General features: G+C 40.3%; 1 protein-coding gene across 8 annotated transcripts in view; it reads right to left on the bottom strand.

The window, feature by feature from the left end:
* The window catches only part of LOC144502549 (histone-lysine N-methyltransferase EHMT1-like), a 163,713-nt gene that overhangs the window by 64,780 nt on the left and 71,272 nt on the right, over positions 1-27,661 (bottom strand). For 4 of the 8 annotated variants that reach the window (XM_078226630.1, XM_078226629.1, XM_078226631.1 and 1 more), the window contains 10 exons: positions 22,630-22,780; positions 22,093-22,220; positions 19,831-20,046; positions 18,196-18,285; positions 12,755-12,869; positions 9,702-9,809; positions 9,314-9,459; positions 6,429-6,572; positions 4,928-5,151; positions 1,895-2,083 (listed from right to left, as the gene is read on the bottom strand). In XM_078226630.1, the coding sequence (XP_078082756.1) occupies positions 1,895-2,083; positions 4,928-5,151; positions 6,429-6,572; positions 9,314-9,459; positions 9,702-9,809; positions 12,755-12,869; positions 18,196-18,285; positions 19,831-20,046; positions 22,093-22,220; positions 22,630-22,780 (1,511 nt within the window). The remainder of the gene's footprint in view (positions 1-1,894; positions 2,084-4,927; positions 5,152-6,428; positions 6,573-9,313; positions 9,460-9,701; positions 9,810-12,754; positions 12,870-18,195; positions 18,286-19,830; positions 20,047-22,092; positions 22,221-22,629; positions 22,781-27,661) is intronic. The other 4 variants (XM_078226633.1, XM_078226635.1, XM_078226636.1 and 1 more) reach the window with 1 other exon arrangement.

Here is a 27,661-nt window from a genome sequence, read left to right as displayed (position 1 = left end):
TGGTGATGGTTTAAAAGTTCTTAAGCATTTTTTACACTATTTTTAATGTTTCAAAGCTTTTTAATTGTTTTTATGAGCTTGAGAAACTTTAATGCCAAGTAAACTTGGAAAAGTTTGGACTTGAATTATAAAAGTACTTCAAGTGAAAAAAAAATGGTAAAGTGCATTAGGTTTCTTAACGCATTGATTTTTAAAAATTATTTGTTTACTCAATAGATTATAAGTGGATGCAGCTGCTCCCAAGTGCATTGATTTTGTTTCATGTTACAGAACGGATTAGCAGTGGACAACAGTTTCTTTCAAGCCGGATGGTGGTTGTGAATTGGTTTGGGGGCACTGAAGTAAGGTTTGGGCTGGGATGGATGTTGGGTGCTGAGTGAAGGTGAGAGGAAGGGTGAGTGATGGTTGAGGGCTGAGTGGAGGTGTGTGCGAAGGTTGTGAACTGGGTGAAAGATGGGCAGTGTTAATTGTTTTAAATACACTTTTAGGTCTTCCCAATGCAGCTTCTGCTGTTAATAACTTCAGAATCCTATACCTGTGATTATCAGCATTTTCTGGAGTAACTTTTTGGGCAAGTTCAGGGCCTCGCCCAAGTCTACAATGTCAGAGGAAACCTTGGAGGGGTGCAGGCAGCATACGTCTATCTAGCAGAAGTTTGAAACTTCTGCACGTGCACAAATCGATAATTCCTCTGGGTTCTGACCTGCAACAGCGATGAACATCCCAAAGTTCACCGCAAATACAATTGAAAGATCGTTGTCAACGCAAATTAATTTGAGAAATGTAGAATTATTTTTATGTTTCCAGCATTTTTTTTAATGAACAGACACAGAAAAGGCCATGATGATGCAACATGTTGAAGTAAATTAAAGGAACTGTACCGTTCATCAAATTTCAGATCTCAGCTGTGCCAGAGGAATGGGGAAATGTTGGCTCTCTACATGGATACGGCAAGGATAAGAAGTACCTTATGCCACTCTTGCGCATCCTTATGACATTCAGTTACAGAGCTATTGGGGGAAAGTATTGGTTCCGGCAAGAAAAACAGCATTTCCAAACAGCTGGGTGTTTTACGCGTCATATAGGCTGGCAGGGCCTCAACATGCCAGCAAAGTCCAGCTGCACTGAGATTGGGGCAGCACGGTGCCACACTGGTTAGTACTGCTGCCTCACAGCGCCAGGGACCAGGGTTTAATTCCAGCCTTGGGTCACTGTGTGTGTGGAGTCTCCCCATGTCTGCGTGGGTTTCCTCCGGGTGCTCTGGCTTTCTCCCACAGGCCAAAAGACGTGCTGATTAGGTGCATTGGCCATGCTAAATTCCCCCTCAGTGTACCTGAACAAGCGCCGGAGTGTGGCGATTAGGGGATTTTCACAGTAACTTAATTACAGTGTGAATGTAAACCTCCCCCCCCAATGATCAGAACCGGCATTTACACCCTGTATCCCCCGTTATTCAGAGCTGGCATTCACCTCCCACCCTCTCCTGATTGAAGCAGGCATCATACCCTCCACCCCCCACATCACGATCAGAGCCAGCAACTCTCTCGCCCGTTGTGGACGTGAATCTGATTACATCGCCAGCTAAAATCAAAAGTCACGATCTCACTGGCGAGATTCCCGACTCCCAGGTTTCACTGGATATTGATCCCCTGACACCGATCCCACGGAAGGTGAATGCAGGCTCAAGATCCAGCCCAGTGTCACAGAGCCTGGCCTGAACAACTCCAAGTAAATGAGCCCACAGAAAATCAAGAGAAAATAAATATATTAACTTCACTTTGGAATTTCTGGAGTTAGCCGTTTTCCAAAATAGAATTTTTATTATTCCTTGTTTCAATAAGAAAAAACTTTAAATTTTTGTTCTATTGTAATCCTTTACTTTTTGAATGCTTACCTCTCGGTATCAAGTGCAATAAGAATGCTTTCCATCGTCTCTTTCCCAGGCCCTGTTGGCAGACCTGCAACTGATATGACTGCTCCCGATTTCAACGTAGTGGAAAGGCTGGAGGCATCTGAACTATCAGCTACTTTGGAGATAGCACTCTCTGCCTTATTTTCCACGGACATTTTTATCCGAGCACTGCTGCAAAAATTATTTGAAAATTATATTAGCTGACTGAAGTTAATTCATGTTCTGTAGATGATCATTCTAGTACCAACAAACTTCAAGTTATTGGATAAAAGGAAATTACTGCAGATGCTGGAATCTGAAACAGAAACAGAAAATGCCGGAAAATCTCACCAGGTCTGACAGCATCTGTGGAGAGAGGACAGAACTAACATTTCGAGTCTGGGTGACCCAACAAAGAGCCAGCCAGATTCGAAATGTTAGCTTTGCTCTCTCTCCACCAATGCTGTCAGACCTGCTGATATTTTCCAGCATTTTCTGTTTTTGTACAAATTATTAGATGTGCTTAACATTAGAGTCACAATATATCAGCTTATTCAGATACAAATGCATTACATTTAAGAACCTGCTATCCAAAAAATAGAATTCAGAAGAGAATCTTGATTTGTTTTGGACCCATCCAAGATCAACAAATATTCACCATTTCCGCTCTTGCTACTATTTCCAGTAAGCGGCAACTCATTTACAGCAAGATTATGGGTGAAATTGAACGTAGATTGGCATTTTAAAGTTTGGCTGACAGCAAAGTAAAATGTTTATAGAGGCAAGAAATGTACGGTTTCAAAATTAAATAGGCCATCTAAGATGTAGAAGACAAAATAAATGGAGTAAACTCCCTTTTACATAATACCTTGAAGCAGAAAATATTCCTAAACACCTCACAGGGATATAATTTTTAAAAAGCACATAAAAATGAAAGTAAAATGCTAAAATTACGTCAACGCCCAGCAAAGATTGTAAAACTTGCAGTAATGAGTGAATGGCATGAGCAGGCTAGAGTTTTATCCCTAACCCAAGATTTGTATCAAAACAAAATTTCAGATGTGGACAGACCTTATCGGTCAGTATCATACAGCAAGAATCCAAATTTAAGATTTAATAATATATAAAGATATAATATTAAATTTCAATAATTTATATTTATGAATATGGACATCTAAATGATCTTAATGTTTTAAAAAATGTCTTAATGAAATTCAGGAACTATAATTCAGATGATGCATTTTCAGTGTACCCAACTGACCATTAAAACACAAGTATTTTATAATCTTTAAGATTTTTAATGAAAAATCATGGCTTTAGCTATATATAAAACCTTGGTGAATAATGAAGGCCTAAAAAGGTACATCTGCAACACAAGAAATTTTGGCTGGATTATGCATAATGTTTTTTCTTACGTAATTTTAGTTAAGCACAAGATATTTGCGTGTGTAAATGTTTGTTGGTTTCTATCTCATGAAATGCTTGTCATTCTCTTCAAATGCTGCAAATGGAACTCAGGTTTATTTGAATTGATCAGTTTTTAAAATTATTTCAAACACCTTTAATTACCAATCATTCCGTAATTTGTGCAAGATACTTAGGAAAATAGTGAAGCATTGACTGCAAACAGACACAGGGTAAAAGAATACCTGAATTAGCACCTAACTTTCAATAAAAACGGAATCTGATCACAGTGATCCGGGGCATTAGTTTTACTTAACTTTCTGGTTGAATTAACACTGAAATCTTTGAAACAGCACCTGATGTGAAAATTATTCAATGCATTCTACATCCTCCCTTCAAAGTCCAATTATACATCTCAGAAGACACAGTGCAACAGGAATCTTTAGCTGAGCCATAGCAATATGAAGACAAGTAAACAAGGGCAAAAGAAAACACACTGAGGATTTCCAAAGCAAAAACTGTTTCTACTCCAAATATTAGTTAAACTGGAACTTGTGAACTTATAAAAACCAAAATGAAAGACTACTCAATAACCTGTTCACACCATCATCCAAACATATAAGACATAAATAGACTGTGGCCACGATCTTACGACCTCGTCCCGCCCAACTTTCAGCGAGGCGAGGTGGTAAGATCAAGCAGGAGGTGAAAAATCACATTTGCGCCTGGTTTTTGCCTCCCCTGAGCGTACCTACATTGTTTTGCCAGCAGAATTGGGCCCAGGAAGGGCATGAAGCGATTTAAATATTAATGACATCATTAAATATTAATGTCATGAACGAGTCCCCGGACGCTATTGTCCGGGCTCACTTATCTTTACCACCTCGCCGGCCAAGGTTCGGAGACGAGAACCACATATGGTCCCCCCGACAGGAACCACACGTGATGGTCTTGCCGGGGGGAAATCGGAGGCCATTAAAGCTCCCGGATGGTCAGGGGCAGGGCCGGGCAATGCCCATGGGCAGTGCCAACCTGGCACTGTCAGCCTCGCAACCTAGCACTGCCCACCAGGCTCCATAAATATGCCATAGGCAGAGCCAAGTGGGTGGAGCCAGAGCAAGAATGGGGGCGGAGACAAGAGGGGAGCACGGCAGGGGTGGGAGGGAAGAAGAGGCTATCTGCCAAGGGGGCAATCAGCAAAGGGGAGGGGGTAACTCTGCCAGGGGGATCAGGGTCCTGATGGCCGTGGGGACAGGGTGTGGCAATGTACATTTGGGAGGCGGGGGGGTGGGCATGTGCAATGCCCGTTGGGGGGGGGGGGGGTTAAGGAAGGAGATTGCCCAGTACACTGGGTGATCAGGATGCCTGTGCAATGGTGCCCTTATAGCTCAGCAGCCGACTTCTCAAGCGAGTGGAGGCTCTACTCCATGCTGGCAAGAGTTGCATCTTGGTACTTTTATTGCACTAAGCGCCAAAAGATTGCATTTTCAAACTTGCCCAAAAAGTTAGGCTGAATCTCTCCCATTTTCTTGCTCATTCAACAATTTTATTTTTTAAAATTTCGCCCTAAGATTCTAAATGCTTGCAAGTCTTTCAGTAAAAAGCATTATCGTTTAAGCAATGATGTCCTACCTCGATGTAGTGGTGTCTGCTTTTCCATTCACAATGACAATCTTCTCCTGTGTTGGGAGGGGTACCATAGAGGTAGTGTCTGCTTTTGCTATGGTAACTTCTTTTGCTTGAATAGTATCTTCACCACAATGTGGGCAGAACGACAACCCATTCATATGAGATGCACAATTCTTGTGAAAGCGGTGTGAGATAGTACTATCGGGCTGGCATTCCATGAAGGTGCCCTGGAACGACAAGTTAAATTGAATACATGCCTGTCACAACTGACAAGTACTTAAGGATAACTTTTTTAAATGTCATTTTCATCCACCATGACGTAAAATGATTGAAAGAGTTGACAGCAAAATGCTTCTGGGCCTCTGTCCCCAAACCGAATGGTAAATGAGACAAACTAACGATAACTTCCAAATTTTCATTATTTCCCAGCATAAGAGACACAACTTTGCTTAGTGTCTGCCCAACTAGTTGTGGTTAAAGTAGAAAATAGACCACACATAAATGCCTTGTTTTGAAATCAAGTTGTCCTATTCCCATTAAAGCAACAACGTTCTGCTGCATTGTTGGGAGATGGAAGAGGATTATCCTGGTAGAAATATACTTCAAAATTCCATTATTTTTTAAATTGGAGACTGCAGCGGTGCAATTTAGTCAATAAACACAAGATGCGCACAGAGTAGTAATAAAAAATTCACTTCACACCCGTATGCAACAGGATGGTTGAAAATGCAATCCTCTTACTGTCGTGTTTGTTGTCAGGTAAATGTACATTTCATGAGAAAAAGGAATCAAAATTGTTCCAACTTGGCACTACTGCACTGATGTTCTTGCCTCTGATCAATTACGGGCAAATAAGAGGCAGCACTTTCTCCTTTCTCAAAGATCTTACTCCTCTATATGTGAAGAAATTAAATTCCTATCAAAATATATAGGGGGTTAAATCCGAAACTAATTTAAGTTCAGTGCATAAAATTCATTTAACCATTATGAGCAAGTCAACTGAAATTGAAAAACCTCTGCTACCTTTGCCACCGTGAGCTCAAAATAGCTAAATCTATCTTTAAACCTCTTGTGCCATCTGGTGGGCACCTAATAAATATTTCCAATATACATGAAGAATCCCTAAATTGCTTGTTGGTTGACTGTATGGTGTTCAAACACAAAAGGATGCAGACTTTTTTGTTTCTTAATTTGGGAACAAATAAGGGAGTTCACGCGAACATGCTATTTTTTCAAGGAGCTCTTCTGCTTCCCTGAAAAAAACAAGTGCTACATACTTTTTGGTTATTAACTATGAACACATTTATCACATTGGCCTTACAAGTTAACTTGAAACTGGAAAAAGTCAGTTCAATTATTTAACATATATTACAAAATAATTTTGCTTTTCTGCTCCACATTAAATACATTATTTGAGGTTTTACAGTCAAGAACAAAATAGGTGAGAAACATTTTTCATCTTCATATTAGTAATTATCCACTACATGAGACTCTCTACACTTACAGCAGTACAGAAGTATCCACATCCTGGGCAACACTGATGTTTAACCATCCGGGATCTGTGGTCCTCACACAATACCATTAGCTGCACCTTGTTGGAGGGTCGCATCATCTCTTGTTTGATCACGCTGTTAATACAGCTACTTAACTGCAAGAAACATCCATTCAGGCAAATTACAGCTGCTGATTTGCAGATTTTGTTCTAAATTGATCACCCATGAACTAAATTTTATCAGCACAAAATTTTTATCACAGCTGAACCCTGATCTGTATACTCAAGTCACTCAGTGTATCAAATGGGTATGCTGAAAGAGTGGCTGTAAAAGATCCCATGGCATTATTTTGAGCAAGTGTTCTGGCTAATATTGATCAGTGAGCTTAACATTTAACAGTGAGCTTTGCACACAAACAGTGGGAGAGAACACTCAGCCAGAGTGAGTGTGGGTATCAGGAACTTGGAGCTGAGTGGGAATTCGGATACAGGGGGGAGACAGGTGTTTTTGTTTTTCTCCTCTCTTTCTAACTTTTAAGTCTTCAGAGAGTGGTCTTGCCCTGCTGCAGTATTAGAGGACACAAGGGACAGAGCTAATTGGTAAGCAGTGGGTAAGGCCAGGTAAGCATTTAATACTTTTATCACTTATAGCTTCAGTTTGCAGTTTGTAAGGGTATATTTGGTAGTAACGAGGACCAGGAAAGAAGTGCCCTAGAGAATTGGACATAATCTGATATCAAGCATCTTCCAAAGGTTTAATTTAAAGGGGTAAGTCATGACAGGAGAGCTCCAAGCCGTGGCATGCTCCTTGTGGGAAGCCGGGAACATCTCCAGTGCCCGGGGCCAGCATGTTTGCAGAAACAAAGAGGGAAGATCTCATAGAAACTTATAAAATTCTAACAGGACTAGACAGGGTAGATGCAAAAAGGATGTTCCCAATGGTGGGGGTGTCCAGAACCAGGGGTCACATGGGGAAAAATTTATTCACCCAGAGAGTAGTCAGCCTGTGGAATTCATGATCACAGAAAGTAGTTGGGGCCAAAACATTGCATGTTTTCAAGAAGCAGTTAAATATAGCACTTGGGGTGAAGGGGATCAAAGGATATGGGGAGAAGGCAGGAACAGGCTATGGAGTTGGATATCAGCCATGACCATAATGAATGGCGAAGCAGCCTCAAAGGGCCAAATGGCTTCCTCCTACGATTCTATCCCTCAACCAATTTCATTATCTGTTTATCACACTGGTACTTTTGGAAACTTGCTGCGACATCACAATTATATTATCATTGAGACTACACTTCTAATGTACTTTATTATCTATACAGCACCTTAGGACTTTGAGAGATTATGAAAGGTGCCATATAAATACAAGTTACCTACTTATTTATTTCTTATTCTGCTCAATGAGCTAAAGTATATTACTAACCAGAAAAAAGAGTCATATGCATCAGCCGAACACTTAGTTCTATGAAAGGCATTAATGAATTGATTTAAAAGTACAGTGAAGCAAGATTTTCTCCACATGCTAGAAGTAACAAAACAGAAATCCTAATTAAGAACAAAGGAAATTTTCCCTCAATTATTCTTCAATTGTGCTACTTAAATTCTATTGCACAATGTAGATTTCCAGAGTCTTTACTGTGTATCGATTGGATGTTCTACATTGCATAGAATCATACAGTGGAGAAGGAGGCCATTCAGCCCATCGAGTCTGCACAATCCCACCCAGACCTTATCCCCATAACCCCATGCATTTACCCTAGCTAGTCCCCCTGACAATAAGGGGCACTTTAACATGGCCAATCCACCTAACCCGCACATCCATGGACTGTGGGAGGAAACCAGTGCACCTGGAGGAAACCCACGCAGACCACGGTGAGAATGTGCAAACTTCGCACAGACAGTGACCCAAGCCAGGAATTGAACCCAGGTCTCTGGCGTCTCTGGCGTTATGAGGCAGCAGTGCTAACCACTGTGCCGCCCATGTTAACTGTGTTCAAGTAGTGGTTATTAAATAGGGGCTTATATGTCTACATGAGCAGGCTGAAAATGGACTTTATGTTGGAAATGCACTGTATACAACATTTCCTGCTAAATAAAAGCTTGTAAGTGAATAGAGACTAGGTTCCAATACTCTATCCTGCACCACCTGGCTATCTGAGTTTTGGCACAAGATACTGGATTGTGTAAAGCAGTGCACAAGTTAAAATACCTCCACTTATGAGATTTCCAACTTTGTAGTGGATACTATGTTTATTTTAAAGTCAGCATATCTCAATCAAACTATTTAGATGGACAAGCTTTGGTGCAAACAGAAGACAGATACATGGAGCTGATTGAAAAAACACCAAAATGCCTTCAAACCTGTTGCATTTGTGATGCACTTACGTGTTTACATAGCCTACACATGCAGGGGACTTCTAATCCACAAGCCACAGCAAATGCTCACCAAGAAAACCAAAGATAAGTCATCACAACAGAAGGGTACATTAATATTAAAGATATGGCACTATATCTTGCACATGTATGTTCTGGTACTAGTTATTAACATTTCTTTGCATTGAATCTAAACCGCAAACCTCCAAAAATACGACTAAGTTAATAAAACGACTGGAAGCAGTATCCTTCAATTTGATAACTCTTCAAGAAATTAGCATGCATTATCCTAAACGGAGTATTCTTATTCTTTCAGGAGGGCATGCTTAACTTTTTTTTAAAATTGTTTCATTCTATAATTTTCAATGCAATTTCAAACTAGGTAGATTAATTAATTTGACACAAAATCAAAACATAAATTTAAATGTAGTTCAGGCATTATGAGAATCATAGCAATCCAACAACCAACATAAACCTGTCCAAAGAATTGCTTTCTCAAACCTGTGCCAAGCCTTTCTTACCTCTTCATCTATATTCTCAGTGGCCATACATTTGTTGTTACCCAGTTTAACAATCTCTCGGCTTTTTGGTGTTTCCATCCGACAGCTACACAGAGGTAACTCCTGCAGCTTGTCCAGTTCCATCGAGTCTGAGCTTTGGGAAATACCTGCGTTGAATTACAATATTCAAACAGCTTATTTCAACCCTTTTTTAGTGTAAAAATAATCATGAAAATAAGAGTGGTTGAAAGCATTCACATAAATCATACAAAATTCAACTGAACAAATCTCCAAAGTGTATACTTTCCCAAACGTTCTTTCACAGTAATTTTTTGAAAATATTCTAGCTGTATATCTGGAAACATGTTCTTAACAACAAAAAACTTTCAAACTAATAAAGCAACTTTACCTGTAGACTGTGAGGAGAATAGGCCACCTGCAGGCAGGTTCAGTGAGCTAAGGGGCATCTCGGTATATTCATTATTATCTGTCAGAGCTTGAGTCTCTATTTCAGCACCTGCGTAAAAAGATTTACACTCAGATGTTCATAAAAACACTTTAACCATACAACAACCAGAATTTGAAGACTGATTCTGAAATATCTAAGTTTTATTACAAATATAAAAGCCTTTAAACACTTTCTCACCTGGAGTGTTTGTTCTCTCTAAGCACGCAGATCACTGAATTCTTAACTTTTTCCATGAGGGCTGGAATTGAAGATTATTGTCTACCATTTACTGGTTGGTTTTTTTGAATTTCAATATTCTTTTGAATATTCTATTAGCAACGTTATGTTAGAAGAATGCAGCTGACACATGGTTCTCCCATCACCGACTACATTTATAATTAAATGTCAAGCTATATACAGTGCAGTTAGCACAATCTGTGAAAGCTAACTCGTTCTTTGATAAAACAGGCAGGATTCTCAAGTGTCGACCTCAGTGACAAGTGAGTCCAATGAATAGGAAGGCAGCAATTCTGTGGAGAGGATGATGGGAAGAATTTTCCAAGTATCATTTAATTCTGTGGACATAAAATCTCTAAAATTCATAGAGTCAGAGATTTACAGCATGGAAACAGGCCCTTCGGCCCAACTTGTCCATGCCGCCCAGTTTTTACCACTAAGCTAGTCCTAATTGCCCGCATTTGGCCCATATCCCTCTATACCCATCTTACCCATGTAATTGTCTAAACGCTTTTAAGACAAAATTGTACCCGCCTCTACTATTGTCTCTGGCAGCTCGTTCCAGACACTCAACCCTCTATGTGAAAAAATCTCTCTGGACCCTTTTGTATCTCTCCCCTCTCACCTTAAACCTATGCCCTCTAGTTTTAGACTCCCCTACCTTTGGGAAAAGATGTTGACTTTCGACTTTATCTATGCCCCTCATTATCTTATAGACCTCTATAAGATCACCCCTAAGCCTCCTACGCTCCAGGGAAAAAAGTCCCAGACCCAGTAACAACTTTTCTTTAAATTATATCAAACACAGTATCAAAACTGAAACAAACCATCAATAATTATAATGTGAGCTTTCTGACGTCAGCCAAGAGTAAATAAAAGCCAACTTTCAGAATCATAGAAAAATAAGCTAATTTACGAATAACCATGGGGTATAAAATATAGTATACCACTGTCGTCTCAATATGCTTTTTGAAATTCTTTTTTGGAACATGAACATTGCTGTCATGGCCAACATTTGTTACCTATCCTTAACTCTTGAGAAGGTATGGTGGTGGTGAGCCACCTTAAGTTTTTTAGTTCTATTTACACTCCCGCTGTACCTTGCTGTGGGTACAGACCCATAAACATATCGCTGTGCTTCACTGCTGGTAATGCATGAAGCATGAATCAAGTCCATATCTTCAATTGGCTATTTTTTTATGTCACAAGAGATCAGCCAGTATTGTCATTTCTCACAAGGCTTTTCAAAAAGACTCAAAACATTACCTCAGCATTTTATAAAATCAACTTTGCACTACTCTGGAGCTGTGCTACACCCAGCGCAAAAACCCAGGAACTGAGGGAGAATTTATGAGGGAGAGTCTTGTGCCTCTTTGGTGTGCCAGGTAAACAGACCGGTGACTTAATCCACTGAAAAGTTAGTAAATTTGCCAACAGTTCCCAATAAAACATTTTCACCACAAAGACCACATAAGGCCCAAGTAACATTGGAGTATTAGTGATACAACTATATATTCTTACAACAGCTTAATTTCACATTTGTTACAGAAAAAATCTTGTATATGAACTCAGTCCTTGGAACAACATAAAACTGCAGTTACAAATTACATGATATTCTCACATGGTTAAGCATCATTGGGTTTTCACACAAACAGACTTCACAACCCTTGTGAACCCTTGTCCAACAACCAGCCTTTCAGCAGCATGACCTGGGAAGCATGACAATGAAATCCCTTGTTAAATGAACTGTGATCCAGAACAAGCCACCAAATGTGTTGCTCAAACCATAGGAAAGGCAGATGAACACTTTAATTAAACAAGGCCAATTGCAAGTTAACTTGGTATCAGTATAAATCTGAAGTTGATCTGCGTCAATGCAAAATACTAGGTATCATAGAATCCCTACAGTGCAGAAGGAAGCCATTTGGCCCATCAAGTCTTCACTAACTCTCTGGCAGAGCATTTTACCCAGGCCCAGACCCCCATCATATCCCTGTAACCTCCAAACATTTATCCAGTTAATTCACATTACATATCTTGGGCACCAAGAGGCAATTTAGCATAACCAATCCACCTAACTGCACATCTTTGGACTGAGAGAGGAAACCAGAGCACCCGGAGGAAACCCACAAAGACACGGGACGAACATGCAAGCTCCATACACAGTGACCCAGGGCCGGAATCGAACCCGGGTCCATAAAGCTGTGAGACAGCAGTGCTAATTGCTGTGCCACCATGCCGCCCATAGAAAGCTAAAATTACAATTATCTAAAATTAGCCATCAGCACTGTACTACTGAAAGAACCTTGGAATGAAATGCACCTCAAGATCATTGTGAATTTGAACTCTTATTAAATTGTCAAAATCCATATAAGGACTTAATTATCCTCTACTTCCACCATCCTAAGCCAGCAATGAAACCACTGGCAAAATGCTTGTCAAGACAAGAAAAATATCTAAAATCAATGTATTGAATAGATACAGGGTATATAGCACTGGATTATCGACATTTTGCCATTCAACCTCACAACGCTCCTGTTTACTTTCAATGGGGAATAGTAACTGAATTCTAATTTGGAATAGTATAGGATTTAACCACAAAGGTTGTCATTTGAAATGACAAAAATTTAGAAAGCAAAGTAATTTTCATTTTAACCCAACAGCATTCTACATAACAGCACCAGGTAAAACCAAGTGCCAACTTGCTTTGCAGCAAAAATAGCATGCAACAGTTACTGCCCTATTTTTGTTATCCACATAATATTTATTTCTGTTACCTCTATCATTACTTTTGGGCCGGCTTTTTCGTCTTCGTTTTCTGGTTGGTTTTACCCACGGGCTGTCATTCTTCCCTTTTTTCTTCCATTTCCTTTTCAAACTAGACTCTGAACTCTGAGCAGTCAAAAAAATAGGTGCATAACATTATTTGCTGCAATAAATTAGGAAATTATTCTAATGCCAGACTTTTCATTTTGAACAATAGGCCGAAATAGCTTCAGTCATATCAACGAAAACAGAATTATATCGTAAACAATCACACTTATGCTTTTGTTACTTTTTAAAATATCAACAGAGATTGGTGAAGCATTGAACCAATATTTCTCTTCGGTGTTCACGCAAGGGGACATGAATATAGCTGAGGAGGACACTGGGTTGCAGGGGAGTAGAATAGACAGTATTACAGTTGATAAGGAGGATGTGCAGGATATTCTGGAGGGTCTGAAAATAGATAAATCCCCTGGTCCGGATGGGATTTATCCAAGGATTCTCTGGGAGGCAAGAGAAGTGATTGCAGAGCCTCTGGCTCTGATCTTCAGGTCGTCGTTGGCCTCTGGTATAGTACCAGAAGATTGGAGGTTAGCGAATGTTGTCCCATTGTTTAAGAAGGGGAACAGAGACTTCCCCGGGAATTATAGACCGGTGAGTCTCACTTCTGTTGTCGGCAAGATGTTGGAAAAAATTATAAGGGATAGGATTTATAGTTATTTGGAGAGTAATGAATTGATAGGTGATAGTCAGCATGGTTTTGTGGCAGGTAGGTCGTGCCTTACTAACCTTATTGAGTTTTTTGAGAAAGTGACCAAGGAGGTGGATGGGGGCAAGGCAGTGGACGTGGTATATATGGATTTTAGTAAGGCGTTTGATAAGGTTCACCATGGTAGGCTTCTGCAGAAAATGCAGATGTATGGGATTGGGGGTGATCTAGGAAATTGGATCAGGAATTGGCTAGCGGATAGGAAACAGAGGGTGGTGGTTGATAGTAAATATTCATCATGGAGTGCGGTTACAAGTGGTGTACCTCAGGGATCTGTTTTGGGGCCACTGCTGTTTGTAATATTTATTAATGATCTGGATGAGGGTATAGTTGGGTGGATTAGCAAATTTGCTGATGACACCAAAGTCGGTGGTGTGGTAGACAGTGAGGAAGGGTGTCGTAGTTTGCAGGAAGACTTAGACAGGTTGCAAAGTTGGGCCGAGAGGTGGCGGATGGAGTTTAATGCGGAGAAGTGTGAGGTAATTCACTTTGGTAGGAATAACAGATGTGTTGAGTATAGGGCTAACGGGAGGACTTTGAATAGTGTGGAGGAGCAGAGGGATCTAGGTGTATGTGTGCATAGATCCCTGAAAGTTGGGAATCAAGTAGATAAGGTTGTTAAGAAGGCATATGGTGTCTTGGCGTTTATTGGTAGGGGGATTGAATTTAGGAGTCGTAGCGTTATGTTGCAACTGTACACAACTCTGGTGCGGCCGCACTTGGAGTACTGTGTGCAGTTCTGGTCCCCACATTACAGGAAGGATGTGGAGGCTTTGGAGAGGGTGCAGAGGAGGTTTACCAGGATGTTGCCTGGTATGGAGGGGAGATCCTATGAGGAGAGGCTGAGGGATTTGGGATTGTTTTCGCTGGAAAGGCGGCGGCTAAGAGGGGATCTTATTGAAACATATAAGATGATTAGAGGTTTAGATAGGGTGGATAGTGATAGCCTTTTTCCTCTGATGGAGAAATCCAGCACGAGGGGGCATGGCTTTAAATTGAGGGGGGGTAGTTATAGAACCGATGTCAGGGGTAGGTTCTTTACCCAGAGGGTGGTGAGGGATTGGAATGCCCTGCCAGCATCAGTTGTAAATGCACCTAGTTTGGGGGCGTTTAAGAGATCCGTAGATAGGTTCATGGACGAAAAGAAATTGGTTTAGGTTGGAGGGTCACAGTTTTTTTTTTCAGTTTTTTTTTAACTGGTCGGTGCAACATCGTGGGCCGAAGGGCCTGTTCTGCGCTGTAATGTTCTATGTTCTAGAATTACAAGTCCAAATAGAGAGAAACTAAAATATTGTAAATGCATTGAAGTTAGTAAATCTGTAACCTAAGTTCCCAATAAAACATTTTCACCACAAAGACAATACACAATACACGAAGGTCCAAGTAGGAGATATGCATCAAGTATTAGAGGTACAACAACTGTATATTCTTACAACTTAATTTCACTACAATTGTTACAGAAAAATTCATGTGAATGAACAGAATTTGGAACCACATAAAACCACAGTTACAAATTACATGCTTGAACTGGATATTCTCACAAGGTTAAGAAGCATCATTGAGGTCCCACACAAACGGACTTGCGAACCCTTGTTCAACAACTAATCATACACAGCAGCATGATCTGGGAATCATGACAATGAAATTCCTTACTAAATGATCAAGCCACCAAATGCATTTCTCTAATCTCAGGAAAGGCAGATGAAACTTTAGTTAAACAGGGCCAATTATGTTAACAGACTGACTTACTTTGCAAACAATAAATGAACAAATAGATTACATTAAATTCCCTTGAGCTTCAACTTCAGAGCACTCCATATATATTACACACCATAACTGCCCTGTTAGCAGGCGAAGTGCACACTCTGAAGTAGTCACGTGGACTTGAAACCTTAACTCTGCTTCTCTCTCCACGAAAGCTGCTTGGCCAGCTGAGCTTATCCAGCATTTTCCCTATTTATTTTATATAATTATATTTGAAATTTCTCAAACTGGTTATCCCTCACTTGAAGACACTATCTGAGCCTGGCATCATTACCGAATCAAGCAAAGCTGCCCCAGACCACGCCCTTTCTTGTTTCTTATTTCTTAATGGAATATGGACCCAACAGTTTGACATACCACACTGTCTTCAAGGAGTGATCAATTAAGTTGCCAATCAAATTGACCATCACACTCTAAGGTGAAGGCTCTCTGGTTACCACCCACTTTTGGACTCCATTAAATGATTCCTCTCTTTACAACTACAACAATTTACAGACTTTACAGACTCCTCTCTTTACAACAATCTGAGGTCCCTATCTGCTTCAGAAGACAACCATCATCCCGGTACCGAAGGAAAACCAAACAACGTGCCTTAATGACTATCGGCCAGTGGCTCTGACATCCATCATTATGAAGTGCCTCGAAAGGCTAGTCATGGCACAAATCAATTCCAGCCTCCCGGACTACCTGGATTCACTAGTTTGCCTATCGCCGCAACAGATCCAGTGCAGATGCCACCTTCCTGGCCCTGCACTCAACCCTGGAACACAGGGACACCTATGTCAGACTCCTATTTATTGACTACAGCTCAGCCTTCAACACTATTATTCCCACGAAACTCATCTCCAAACTCCATGGCCTGGGCCTTGGCATCTCCCTCTGCGACTGGATCCTGAACTCTCAGAGCACAATCAGTAAGGATAGGCAACACTTCCTCCATGATCATGCTCAACACCAGTGCCCTACAAGGCTGTGTTCTCAGCCCCCTACTATACTCCTTATACACCTAGGACTGTGTGGTCAAATTCCCCTCCAATTCGATTTTCAAGTTTGCTGACGACACCACCATAGTGGGTTGAATCTCAAACAATGACAAGACAGAGTACAGGAATGAGATAGAAAATCTGGTGAACTGGTGCGGCAACAATAATCTCTCCCTCAATATCAACAAAATGAAGGAAATTGTCATCGACGTCAGGAAGCATAAAGGAGAACTTGCCCCTGTCTACATCAAAGGGGACAAAGTAGAAAGGGTCAAGAGCTTCAAGTTTTGAGGTGTCCAGATCACCAACAACCTGTCCTGATCCCCCCCATGCCGACACTATAGTTAAGAAAGCCCACCAACGCCTCTACTTTCTCAGAAGACTAAGGAAATTTGGCATGTCAGCTATGACTCTCACCAACCTTTACAGATGCATCATCGAAAGCATTCTTCCTGGTTGTATCACAGCTTGATATGGTTCCTGCTCTGCCCAAGACCGCAAGGAACTACAAAAGGTCGTGAATGTAGCCCAATCCATCATGCAAATCAGTCTCCCATCCATTGACTCTGTCTACACTTCCCGCTGCCTCAGCAAAGCAGCCAGCATAATTAAGGACCCCACGCACCCCAGACGTTCTCTCTTCCACCTTCTTCCATCGGGAAAAAGATACAAAAGTCTGAGGTCACATACCAACCAACACAAGAACAGCTTCTTCCCTGCTGCTGTCAGGCTTTTGAATGGACCTACCTTGCATTAAATTGATCTTTCTCTACACCGTAGCTATGACTGTAACACTACATTCTGCACTCTCTCGTCTCCTTCTCTATGAACGGTATGCTTTGTCTGTATAGCGCGCAAGAAACAATACTTTTCACTGTATGTTAATACACGTGACAATAATAAATCAAATCAAATAGAGCAGGCCATTCCAACATAATCGGTGTGAATGTTTACTGAAGTACTGAAACAAATTTCAATTGTCTCAACTCCAAATTGTACACTCGGTAGTAGAAATGGGCAATAAATGCAGTATTACTAATGTCACCTACATGCAAAGAACAAATTAAAAATATATAGTAAGCAATATTTCTTCAAGTGCTTTGTCTCGGTGCCTTGAGCTCTGTCAGTGCATAGTTATTCAGTGGATTTAACATCTTATGATCCAAATTTAACTATATAGTAACACAATTGCACAAGTGACTTGAGAAAATTGTCAGAATCACAAGCATGACAACCATTAAAGATACTTTAATCACACCACAGCAACCGCCCCCTCCTCCACACAACCCAAACCTACCCATATTTTTAAGTTAACATTCAGCCCATTGCATCTGGGCCTGTGTTTAAGTAAGGGTGTAAACTATTCACTGCTAACATCTATCTGTGTTGAATTGAGAGCTCTTTTGATACTGAGACACAATTTTTTGCTTTATATATATTTTATTTGCACCAGTCCTCTTGTTGAAAATTATCTCTCAATTTGTCTTGTTCAAATTGAATGCTCCATCTGAAGCCAAAAGAGAGCAAGAAAGGCTAAGAAATAATTCCATGGACAACAGAGAACAAAAAGCCAAATAAGGTTAACATTCAGGGAATGTATAATTACTCAAAATCATTGCTTTTGTTAATTTATTTATTTGCTACTTAATAAATCTGCTTAGCAGTTCACAGCCTAAGCCACTGTTTACTAAAAGTGTCTAACTCCATTGCCATCTGATGCAAATGGAGATAACATGCGAGTACATGACATGAACTAAGAAATTCAAAAATGGTAACAAGAGTTTTTGTGTTGGATTGTAGAAATGACTGTCGTGATGAGCAGATAAAGATACGCTGCAAGTTATAGGAAATAAAAGCTCAGTTATGAAAGTGGTCGGAGACGCAGAATCAAAGGAAAATGCTTTGAGCAACTGCAACTCCGGAACAAATGGCTCACCACATCAGATTCAAAGTCATCATCATCATCTTCCTCCAGGTCAGAGTCTTGATCCTCCTCAGGATCATATTCTTCCGGCTGCAAGTCGGCCTGTATAGGGAAAAAAATTAAAATTCTGCAGTAAACTGTGATAATCTACCAATACCATAGAGCACAACCACAAAAACATTCATAGAAAAAAAATCAAAGATAACCCACCGAATAAATAGTGAGCCTGCTATTTTAAGGACCAAAAACTGTCACAATATTGCACAAGAAAAATGTGAAAAATCAAGTGCTGTTTATACATCTAAACTAGACTAGGTATATTTTAGCACAAAATAGGACATTTGAGTCTGATGCAAACCTGCAAGAGGATTTTGAGTCTTGAGCAATTATATGGATTTTACTTGAAGGGAATTGAAATCTCTTACATTTACAAAACAGAAGGGTATATAGATTTTAAAAATAGCACTTTCTACTCGGGAGAGGCAAGAAGTGACCTGTTCACAGGTATTGAGCAGACCACATCCAAGGAAGAGCATTTTAATTCAACTCACATTCCCACTTTCAGCCTCACCTTAGAGAATCAACTCTCTACAACTGAGATCAGGAATTCACTCTGTAGTTAAAAAAAAAAAGGGCTGAGAAGGAAACTATTTCTCAGCTTGCAGCCATGATGACTTGTCATTTTAAAATCTGGCTGCAAATTTCAAGTCCAGAATTATTTTACCGAAGATCTTCAGAGAAAGTAGTTTAAAAATCTGACTGAACTATCGCAGCAAGAAACGAGGGAACTGAAAATTCATTTTAATTGAATAATACAAGTGTCGGAAGCTAACCCATTTGACAAATACATCATGGATAAAAATAGAAATATCAGGAATTTTTGGAAGAGTCCATCACAAAACATAAGATGACCATTTAAAAGTAAGTATCAGCCTGGCTGGTGATCTCTGCACTGCCTCTCACGATGACAGGCCCATCATGTTGCTGTAGCTAGAACTGTAAATGCAGTATTCCAGGCATAGCTACTCATATTTTTCCATTCTGATTACTTTTCTTTTAATTAATCATTGAAAAGCCCAAGAGTCTATAAGCTGCCTCCAAATATAGCAACTACATGTAACTACAATTATACACAAATGTTTGTATGCGTGTGCACACATAAACATATTATAGCAACAATACTTAATCCCAATGTTTCAGGCTGAATAAATAAATACTGAGACAAAAGTAGAGAAGTAATGCTGAACTTATATACACTGGTTAGGCCACTACTAGAGTCATGTGTCCAATCCTGGTCATCACAACAATAAAAGAATGTAAAGATCGTCGAAAGGGTGCAGAGGAGAATGGCTCTAGAGATGGGAAGTTTCAGCTACATAGTTAATTTGGAGAAGTTGTCTCCTAAGTGCAGAGGAGTTTGAGGGGAGATGGAATAGTGGTGTACAAAAGATTAATGATAGGTTTAGACAAGATACTAAAAGAAAAGCTGTGCCCATTAGCTGATTGGATTTAAAGTTTCAGGCAAGAAACACAAGGAAGAACTTTATTTTATGCAGTGAGTGGTAATGCACTGGAGATACAGTTCTCCTGTGTTGTACCATGTCTATCAATATGGAAATTAACTGGTAAGCATCAACAAGTACATACTTTCTTAGAAATTTCCATTTTGCGAATGCTGTCAGTTCCCCCAAAGTCCATAGAGAACTCTAAATCTGGATGGTCTGCAACACTGTATTTTTCTTCCTCCTCCTCTTCCTCCTCATCATCTTCCTCTTCATCCTCCTCGGACTCCATATCTTGAGATATGTCAGCATTCTCTCCATTTATGTTCTGAGTGACACCATTAGAGGAGTCTTTCTGTTCCTATGATACAGAGGAAAGAGGTAAAAATCAGGACATTTCAAATGCATAATGCAGTCAAAAATGTTGCACATGCCTGGAATTTTTTGCGTTCTAATACCCAAGCTTGGCATTGCCTACTTATGTTCTGATCTATCATGTATTCTCACTTATTCTTTTCTACCTCATGTCTTCTGTTACAGACCTTGGCCCTTCCCTTCATCTTCACTCAATATCTCTTGTGTAACATTATGGATTCAAGAGTTGGCTTTGCCTCAGTTTCATGCTGTAGATTTTGAAATCCATCTTTTCACAGTGCAGCTTGTTAACATTTTCAACCATGATTAGGATTCATTTTTGCCACATATATTAAAAGTATATCTACTCCACGTTGCTCAAGTGATTTCAAGCCACTGCGTTTGCCATTTAGATGAGCTGCTTTTAAAAGAACAGAACCCGCTTTTCATAATTTCTCCAGTCACCCACACCAGCATCCTTACCCTCTTCACTGTGCACCCTCCCATCACAACACAGCACCCTCTGGTGTATCAATTGCCCTACTACACTGTCACAAAGAGGTTCAAATCTGCTTGATCAGCAATTTTATACCAGGGTTAACTGTAATTGAACCATTGGTGCCATGATTCTTATCAAAGTTAATAAATTGGATAAAGGCTTTTTTGTTAACCATTTCCAACTGGACCAATTCATGTAATTACTGAAAAAGAATGTTTTCTCCTTTTCACCTGTGTCATTCTCATAATTGAGGAGAAATTATTACGGGTCATGTATTTGGAGGATATGAAGAAGTGCTGATTTCTAATTCTTACAAAAAGTCTGTGGAAATTGCCCCTTATTCATCTGGGACGAGACCACAGGCATTGAGGGGGTGGGGGTTGAGAAAGTAAATATGTAGTTCTACTACCTTGAGGAAGATTCATCTAGTTCTATCTTGTGACATTAGCTAAAGTAGGATTCAAGGAGGTAAGCACTGGTTACGTAGGAGAATTTATTTCTTTGTTTTTGCAAGAATAATGAATTCTATGTACAACCAGTTAGCTCAGTTGGTTACATGGTATGAATAATAACGCCGCCGGAATGGATTCAGTCCCCGTATTGGCTGAAGTAGTTCTTGAGATCTGCCTCTTCTACTTGCCGTGTTGTGATATCATGGCATCATGAAGACTACTGGAGATAGACACGCGTGGACAGCCATGATTAGCAACCTTCAGAATACCAAGGATACTACATGACAAGAGAAGTCATTCCAAAGCGAAGTTTGGATTCTACACTCATGAGCTAAGGTAGGCGACGGTTCCACTCTCGCTCAGTTTTATTTACATTTCCGAGAGAAGTGAATATACGGAGATAGTGACTCTTTTAAGAGTCGCTATAATTCCTATGGTATTACATTTTTCATTAATTTTTATGGTTATTTCCAACTTGTCCAAGTTTCATTTTCACTGATGACTGACATTTCTTGAATTAATGTTTTGTATCAAATGGAGGCATTTGTCCCAAAAGTAAATTAAGCAAGAAAATGTCAAGACCATAAAATTTTGTATCGACATGGCTGAGTGATAATTATTTTGCTCACAATTTGCAATTGCTATTTTGTAAGCAATTTTCAGACCCATGTTCATTCTGTTATACTATACTAAACTAAACTAAACACAAGTTCCCATACAAACCAGTTAAAATTTAAAATTTAAGACAAACCTGTGATTTGGTTCATCACATATAATTTTCAATCTTTTAGCTAATTCAGGGCACAGCATGTAATTCAGATAGGTAAAATATAAACTCTCCTCAGATTTAGAAGGTGCACAAACTCCGTAGCAGAGCTTCTCCCAATACTAGCACTGACTTGTTAAAATCATCAATATATTCATCATTCAGAAAGTATGCTGGAATTTATCTCAAATTACTAATAATATCAAATCAAGACAGTGGTACGAAAGAATTTTGGGAGTAAAATAAACTTGTGCTTAAATACTCTAATACATTTCCCCATAGTAGAGATGGGGGAAAAAAATCCCTATATAGTAGGCTTACACTTTCTTGACCCACCTGCATGCCAGATGCAGACTGTGACATGTTCTGAAACATTTCAAGTACGGTGCGCTGCTTTAGCAGTTTGGTCTTCTTCTTAGGAGCCAGGCTATAAGTTCCCATTTTTCTCTTCTTCTTCCTAGCCACTGTCAAAGTTTTAATTATTTTGAACATTTAATAAAATAAGAAATTGCGTGCTTTGCAATTTAAGTCATGACTGTCATTCATGTTTATGTACGGCTTTATCAATTATAAATGCATGTAGTTATACACTTACATTGGAAATGTCTTTATTGCACTCTCTGAATATGTGCTTCAAACTGTGCTAATCAGTTTTTAAATCAATATCAATATTAAACATAAAATGCCATTTCTAACTATTTTAAAAATTAACATTTCCATCATGGCCTAATTTTTCTATGCAGTCAGGAAATTTTATCTAGTTACTATCGCACTTGAATATTTGTTGTTAATTATTTTATGTGAAGCTCTGATATAGATGAGTGCACAATCAAATAAAAACTTACTGTGCTCCAGTTCAGTTTTTCTTATTACCTGACTGTGGTTTGCTAGTGGCAGTGTTGTTCTGATTCTGAGGTAGTATCAGTTGCTGTGGTGGTGTTGGTTGTGGTGATGGAGGAGGTGGTGGCTTTTTCCCACATTCTAGACTATTTACACCTTCTTCCTTTGGGTCTTTGTTTGGTGGCTTTAAAAGGTAGAAGTACAAAATTAATGCTTCTTTTTAATGCTGTGGTTTTCAAAGTAACACTCCACTATTAGAACTTAAGCCCACTTAAAAGCATGTCGGTGATACAGTGGTTAGCACTGCTGCCTCACAGCGCCAGGGACCCGGGTTCGATTCCCAGCTTGGGTCACTGTCTGTGTCTGCGTGGGTTTCCTCCAGGCACTCCGATTTCCTTCCACAGTCCGAAAGATGCACTGGTTAGGTGCATTGGCTATGCCAAATTCTCCCTCAGTGTAGCCAAACAGATGCCTGAGTTTGGCGACTAGGTGAGTTTCACAGTGGCTTCATTGCAGTGTTAATGTAAGCCTACTTGTGACACGAATAAATAAACTTAAACTTAATGCAAATTAAGTTTATATAAGTTTAGTCAAAGCCGATTCCTATCAGTTACGAAGAGCTTAATTAGTATTTCAGTGATCCGTGATACTGCATACTACTGAACACAATACCTAGTTATTTGCTCACAATGCTTTTGAGATGGCACACTTTTCTTTAGTCGAAAACATTGCTGACTTGATAAAAGAAATGAAGCAGCACCAAAATCTTGTGGAATATTGTGTCAGGCAGTTCACTAATTAAGGTTACCCAATTCACAGCACAGGCTTGTGAAAATGGCAAAAGCTGAATGCATAAGATTGTCAGTATGCAAATGAAAATTGATTATGTGTGTGAACATTAGCTTTCTGATAGGAAGCGTGAAGTTAAACATACTGAAAATAAAAGCATTAATTAGTTTCCGGAATTCTTTTAATGCTGATTCTAGAATCACAGACAAATACTGAACAATGAACATTTCTTAGGGCATGAAGGACAACCATTATAAAATCTCACAACTGAAATATTATTTAAGTTTCAAAAACCTCTTCAGTTACAACATGTAAGCTTTTTAAATTAGCGCAATGCATTTTTCATTCGCGATATTGATAATTACAGTGGATGGGACAGAATAGCGAGAAAAACTGTTTCAATGATTTTAGAGTCTATAACAAGGGAACACACATTTAAGGTTAAATGGAAGAGAATAGTAGAATGCAGCAGAAACTTATTTTGCTGATGGTTGTGAGGCCATGGAATTCAGAGTTAGTGGTTCAAGACCATGGTCAGGATTCTCTCAAAAAAATTCTAAGTGCCGAATTCATGTAAAGCAATTGAGTAAATCCGGCTTGTTTTTTTTTTTAAAAATCGGGATTTTCAAAATGAATCTCCCACACACTGTATATCGAAGAGCGCCCTGGCGTCAATCACGATAAAAATTTGGAGGCGGGGCCTATTCCTGTTGGAGAGGTCGACAGCATAGCGCTGAGCAGGTCACTGCGCATGCACCGACCGGTCAGCGCTGAGATCGGTGCATGCCCAGTAGCCCCACACTGCCGGCCTCCCAATTGCTGGCCAGCTTGATTGCTGGGCAGCACAGCAACCCCGCAATGCTGCTCCTCCAACCCCCCTCCCCCACCATGTCCGGAAGGCCAGCCCCGACCCTCCCCACCTCCCCCATCCCAAAGGCCAGCCCTGATCTCTGTCCATCTACCCTCTGTCACTGACCCCAAGTGCAGAGTGGCAGTGGGACCCCCTCCTCCCCACGCCACTCATCTCCCCACTGATTTCCGGTGCGGAGCTGTCAATGCCGGAAATCTAGCAGCCGGAGACTCGTGGAAGGCGTGGCTCCCAGAAGGGAGTCGACTAACCGGCCTCTGCTTATGTCTCTCAGCCCGCTGTGCTGGCTGGGAGAATTGCCCCCCCATATCTATATTTTTAGTCATTCATAGGATGCAGGTTTCCAGCGTTTATTGCCCATCCCAAATTGCCTCAAATGTTGCCAACTTTTAGTCAGTCAGGTCGGTGATTGAAGAAGAGGGTTCAGGGACATGGGAACATGACTTGAAGGTTACTGCTTTTTGGGGAATGACACCGATGCGCCTGTTTCCGTGTTACTGTTTCAAAGTAATTTTATGCAAATTTCATGAAAGTTGATAGATCAAGAATCAGTGCTGCCAGTTTTTCTTTTTTATTTCCACTCACTGTTGATTTGGCCATAAAAATCAACCAAACGGTAACAGCTAATCCATCAGCTGATGTACTAGTTCGTGAATACCTGCTTCACCTGCCAGCAAATTCAGCCACCAGCCCTGTAATATACTCAAAAGGAATAACCAAAAATACTGTGTCAAGTACATCATAGCTTCCCAGCTACACAGGTGAGTGATATAGAAAACGGACACTGAGCCCTCATGATCCAGTCTCAAGCTTCCACTAAGTCAAACTCAACAGAGCTAGCAACTTTAAACTGGCCAGTTGAACTTTGGTTGTAAAACTTGTCCATGTAGCTACGGTGTCACGGCGAGAAATGAGAAACAATTTTGACTTTCAGCAGATCTCCAGCAGGTTTCAGGAGTAAAAAAATTGGAAGCTTGACTGTTCAGCTGTTCATGGAACCAACCAGCCTTACTAGCAGCAGTAATAAAGGAAAATGTTGCTGCTCAAACTGCCTCATTATTCATGTGTTTGAATAAATAACGTGATTTGGGGCTCGCAATTACCCAGCAATTTGTGATATTGATCAGGGACCCATTCATTACAATAACTGAGGATTCACTGTTAATCCCATTATGGCATCTGTCAAAATGCAGTTTTAGCTTCAATGACAATCTAATCGTTATTATTTCTTGCCACAGACTCTGCCCTAAAGTTGTCAATGTTTTCTACATTTCCACTTTTGTCAAGATAGTTTCCTGGAAACCTTAAGCTTCGCTTCAGAGGTCTTTAATGAGATTGCTCTCTGAACCTTCTACCAAACTTCAGTGCTTGCATGCAAGCTTGCATGGTATGCCCATTTAAATAAGAGGCACTAAACTCCTGGAACAATCAATAATGTCCTTTATAATATCATTCAGCTATTATCTCTGAGCACATTTGTTAAAACAGCAACCATGTGTGAGGCAGTGGACGTATTCACTTGTATGAATGCTTCAACAGAGTACTTAACTCAGGGAATTTGGTGAGTGAAGGAATTCTAATGGTTGCTCACTTACAAAACTTGGGTGGATTTTAGAATTTAGCATTTAACAGTGAACCTTAATCTGTACTTTATTTCAGTGTTAGTTAAAGTTAACTAAGTTGCCTGCCAGTGGCAGTTGCTCATTAATTAGGTGGCTAGTAACAACTGATTTCCTTGGCAATAGCTGCTAATCTTTAAAGGTTTTGCTAATCAAATACAGGAGGCTATAGTTAACGCACAGAGTCCTGCTTGAAGAAGTTAAAACTGCATTTTGACAGATGCCATAATGGGATTAAAAGTGGATCCTCAGTTATTGTAATGAATGGGTTGCTGATCAATATCACAAATTGCTGGGTAATTGTGAGCCCCAAATCACTTTATTTATTCAAACACGAGTAAAGAGGCAGTTTCAGTTTCTTCTACCATAGAGTACTAGTGACATTTGGTGAGTGAGAGAATTCAGCACAGTGGAGTAAAGAGGCATAGCTCTGGCAAATGGCAAAACCAGGTGCAGTCCAAGAGAGGGATAAGAAGGATGTTGCCTGGATTGGTTGGCATGCCTTATGAGGATAGGTTGAGGGAGCTCGGTCTTTTCTCCTTGGAGAGACAAAGGATGAGAGGTGACCTGATAGAGGTGTACAAGATGTTGAGAGGTATAGATCGGGTGGATTCTCGGAGGCTTTTTCCCAGGGCTGAAACGGCTGCTACGAGAGGACACAGGTTTAAGGTGCTGGGGAGTAGGTACAGAGGAGATGTCAGGGGTAAGTTTTTCACTCAGAGGGTGGTGGGTGAGTGGAATCGGCTGCCGTCAGTGGTGGTGGAGGCAAACTCGATAGGGTCTTTTAAGAGACTTCTGGATGAGTACATGGGACTTAATAGGATTGAGGGTTATAGGTAAGCCTATATATAAGTCTAGGTAGGTAGGGACATGACCGGCGTAACTTGTGGGCCGAAGGGCCTGTTTGTGCTGTATTTTTTCTATGTTCTAAGAAGGCAGTGAGACTCGAAAGATTAAGTCTTTAGGTAATAATTAGGTGATGAATCGCAAAGTTAGGTTTTTTTGCTCTAAACTAAGGAAGTAGTTTAAACTTCAGCAGGAAAATCCAAGTACTGCATTAAATTTAAAGCTTCAGTAGTTAAAAATATTTAGAACCACCAACTTTTGAAGTTTATTTATTAGAATCCCCTAGTCGCCAGACTCCGGCACCTGTTTTGAGTACATTGAGGAAAAATTTTTAGCATGCTCAATTCACTTAACCAGCACATCTTTCAGACTGTGGGAGGAAACCGAAGCACCCGGAGGAAACCCAGGCTGACATGGGGAGAACATGCAGACTCTACACAGACAGAGACCCAACCGGGAATCGAATTCGGGTCCCTGGCGCTGTGAGACAGCAGTGTTAACTACTGTGCTACCATGCCGCCCACAAATGGTCAGTGAAACCATTAACTAATTTAATAAAATGGCTTGTCTAAGATATGGTAGACGGTTGTGTATGTACTGCAAAATGTGGAAATTTGTGGATGATGAAACTGCCCTGAACAGACAAACACATCTGCAGGAGATGGCTCCATCTTGAATCTCTCCAACTCAGAGCCATTGAACTGGAGGTGTAAGTTGTGGAGACTGATACCTAAGGAAGGAGGAGGAAGTTCAGGATGGTTTAATCCAGAACACAATCACACCCCAAAGGAAAAAATAGCTTAAAAAAGGTGGGGATGTGGCTGTTTGGAAGCAGGATAGTGAGGATTGAGGGGAGGTTGAAGAGGTCATCCCACAGACACTGGTTCTGTCCGATAGGCACAATGTCCTCATTAACTGTGAGGACAAGAAGGAAGATTAAAGG

This window comes from Mustelus asterias, chromosome 13 (assembly GCF_964213995.1).
Source record: "Mustelus asterias chromosome 13, sMusAst1.hap1.1, whole genome shotgun sequence".
Lineage (NCBI taxonomy): Eukaryota > Metazoa > Chordata > Chondrichthyes > Carcharhiniformes > Triakidae > Mustelus > Mustelus asterias.
This window is presented reverse-complemented; position numbering and strand designations above follow the sequence as displayed.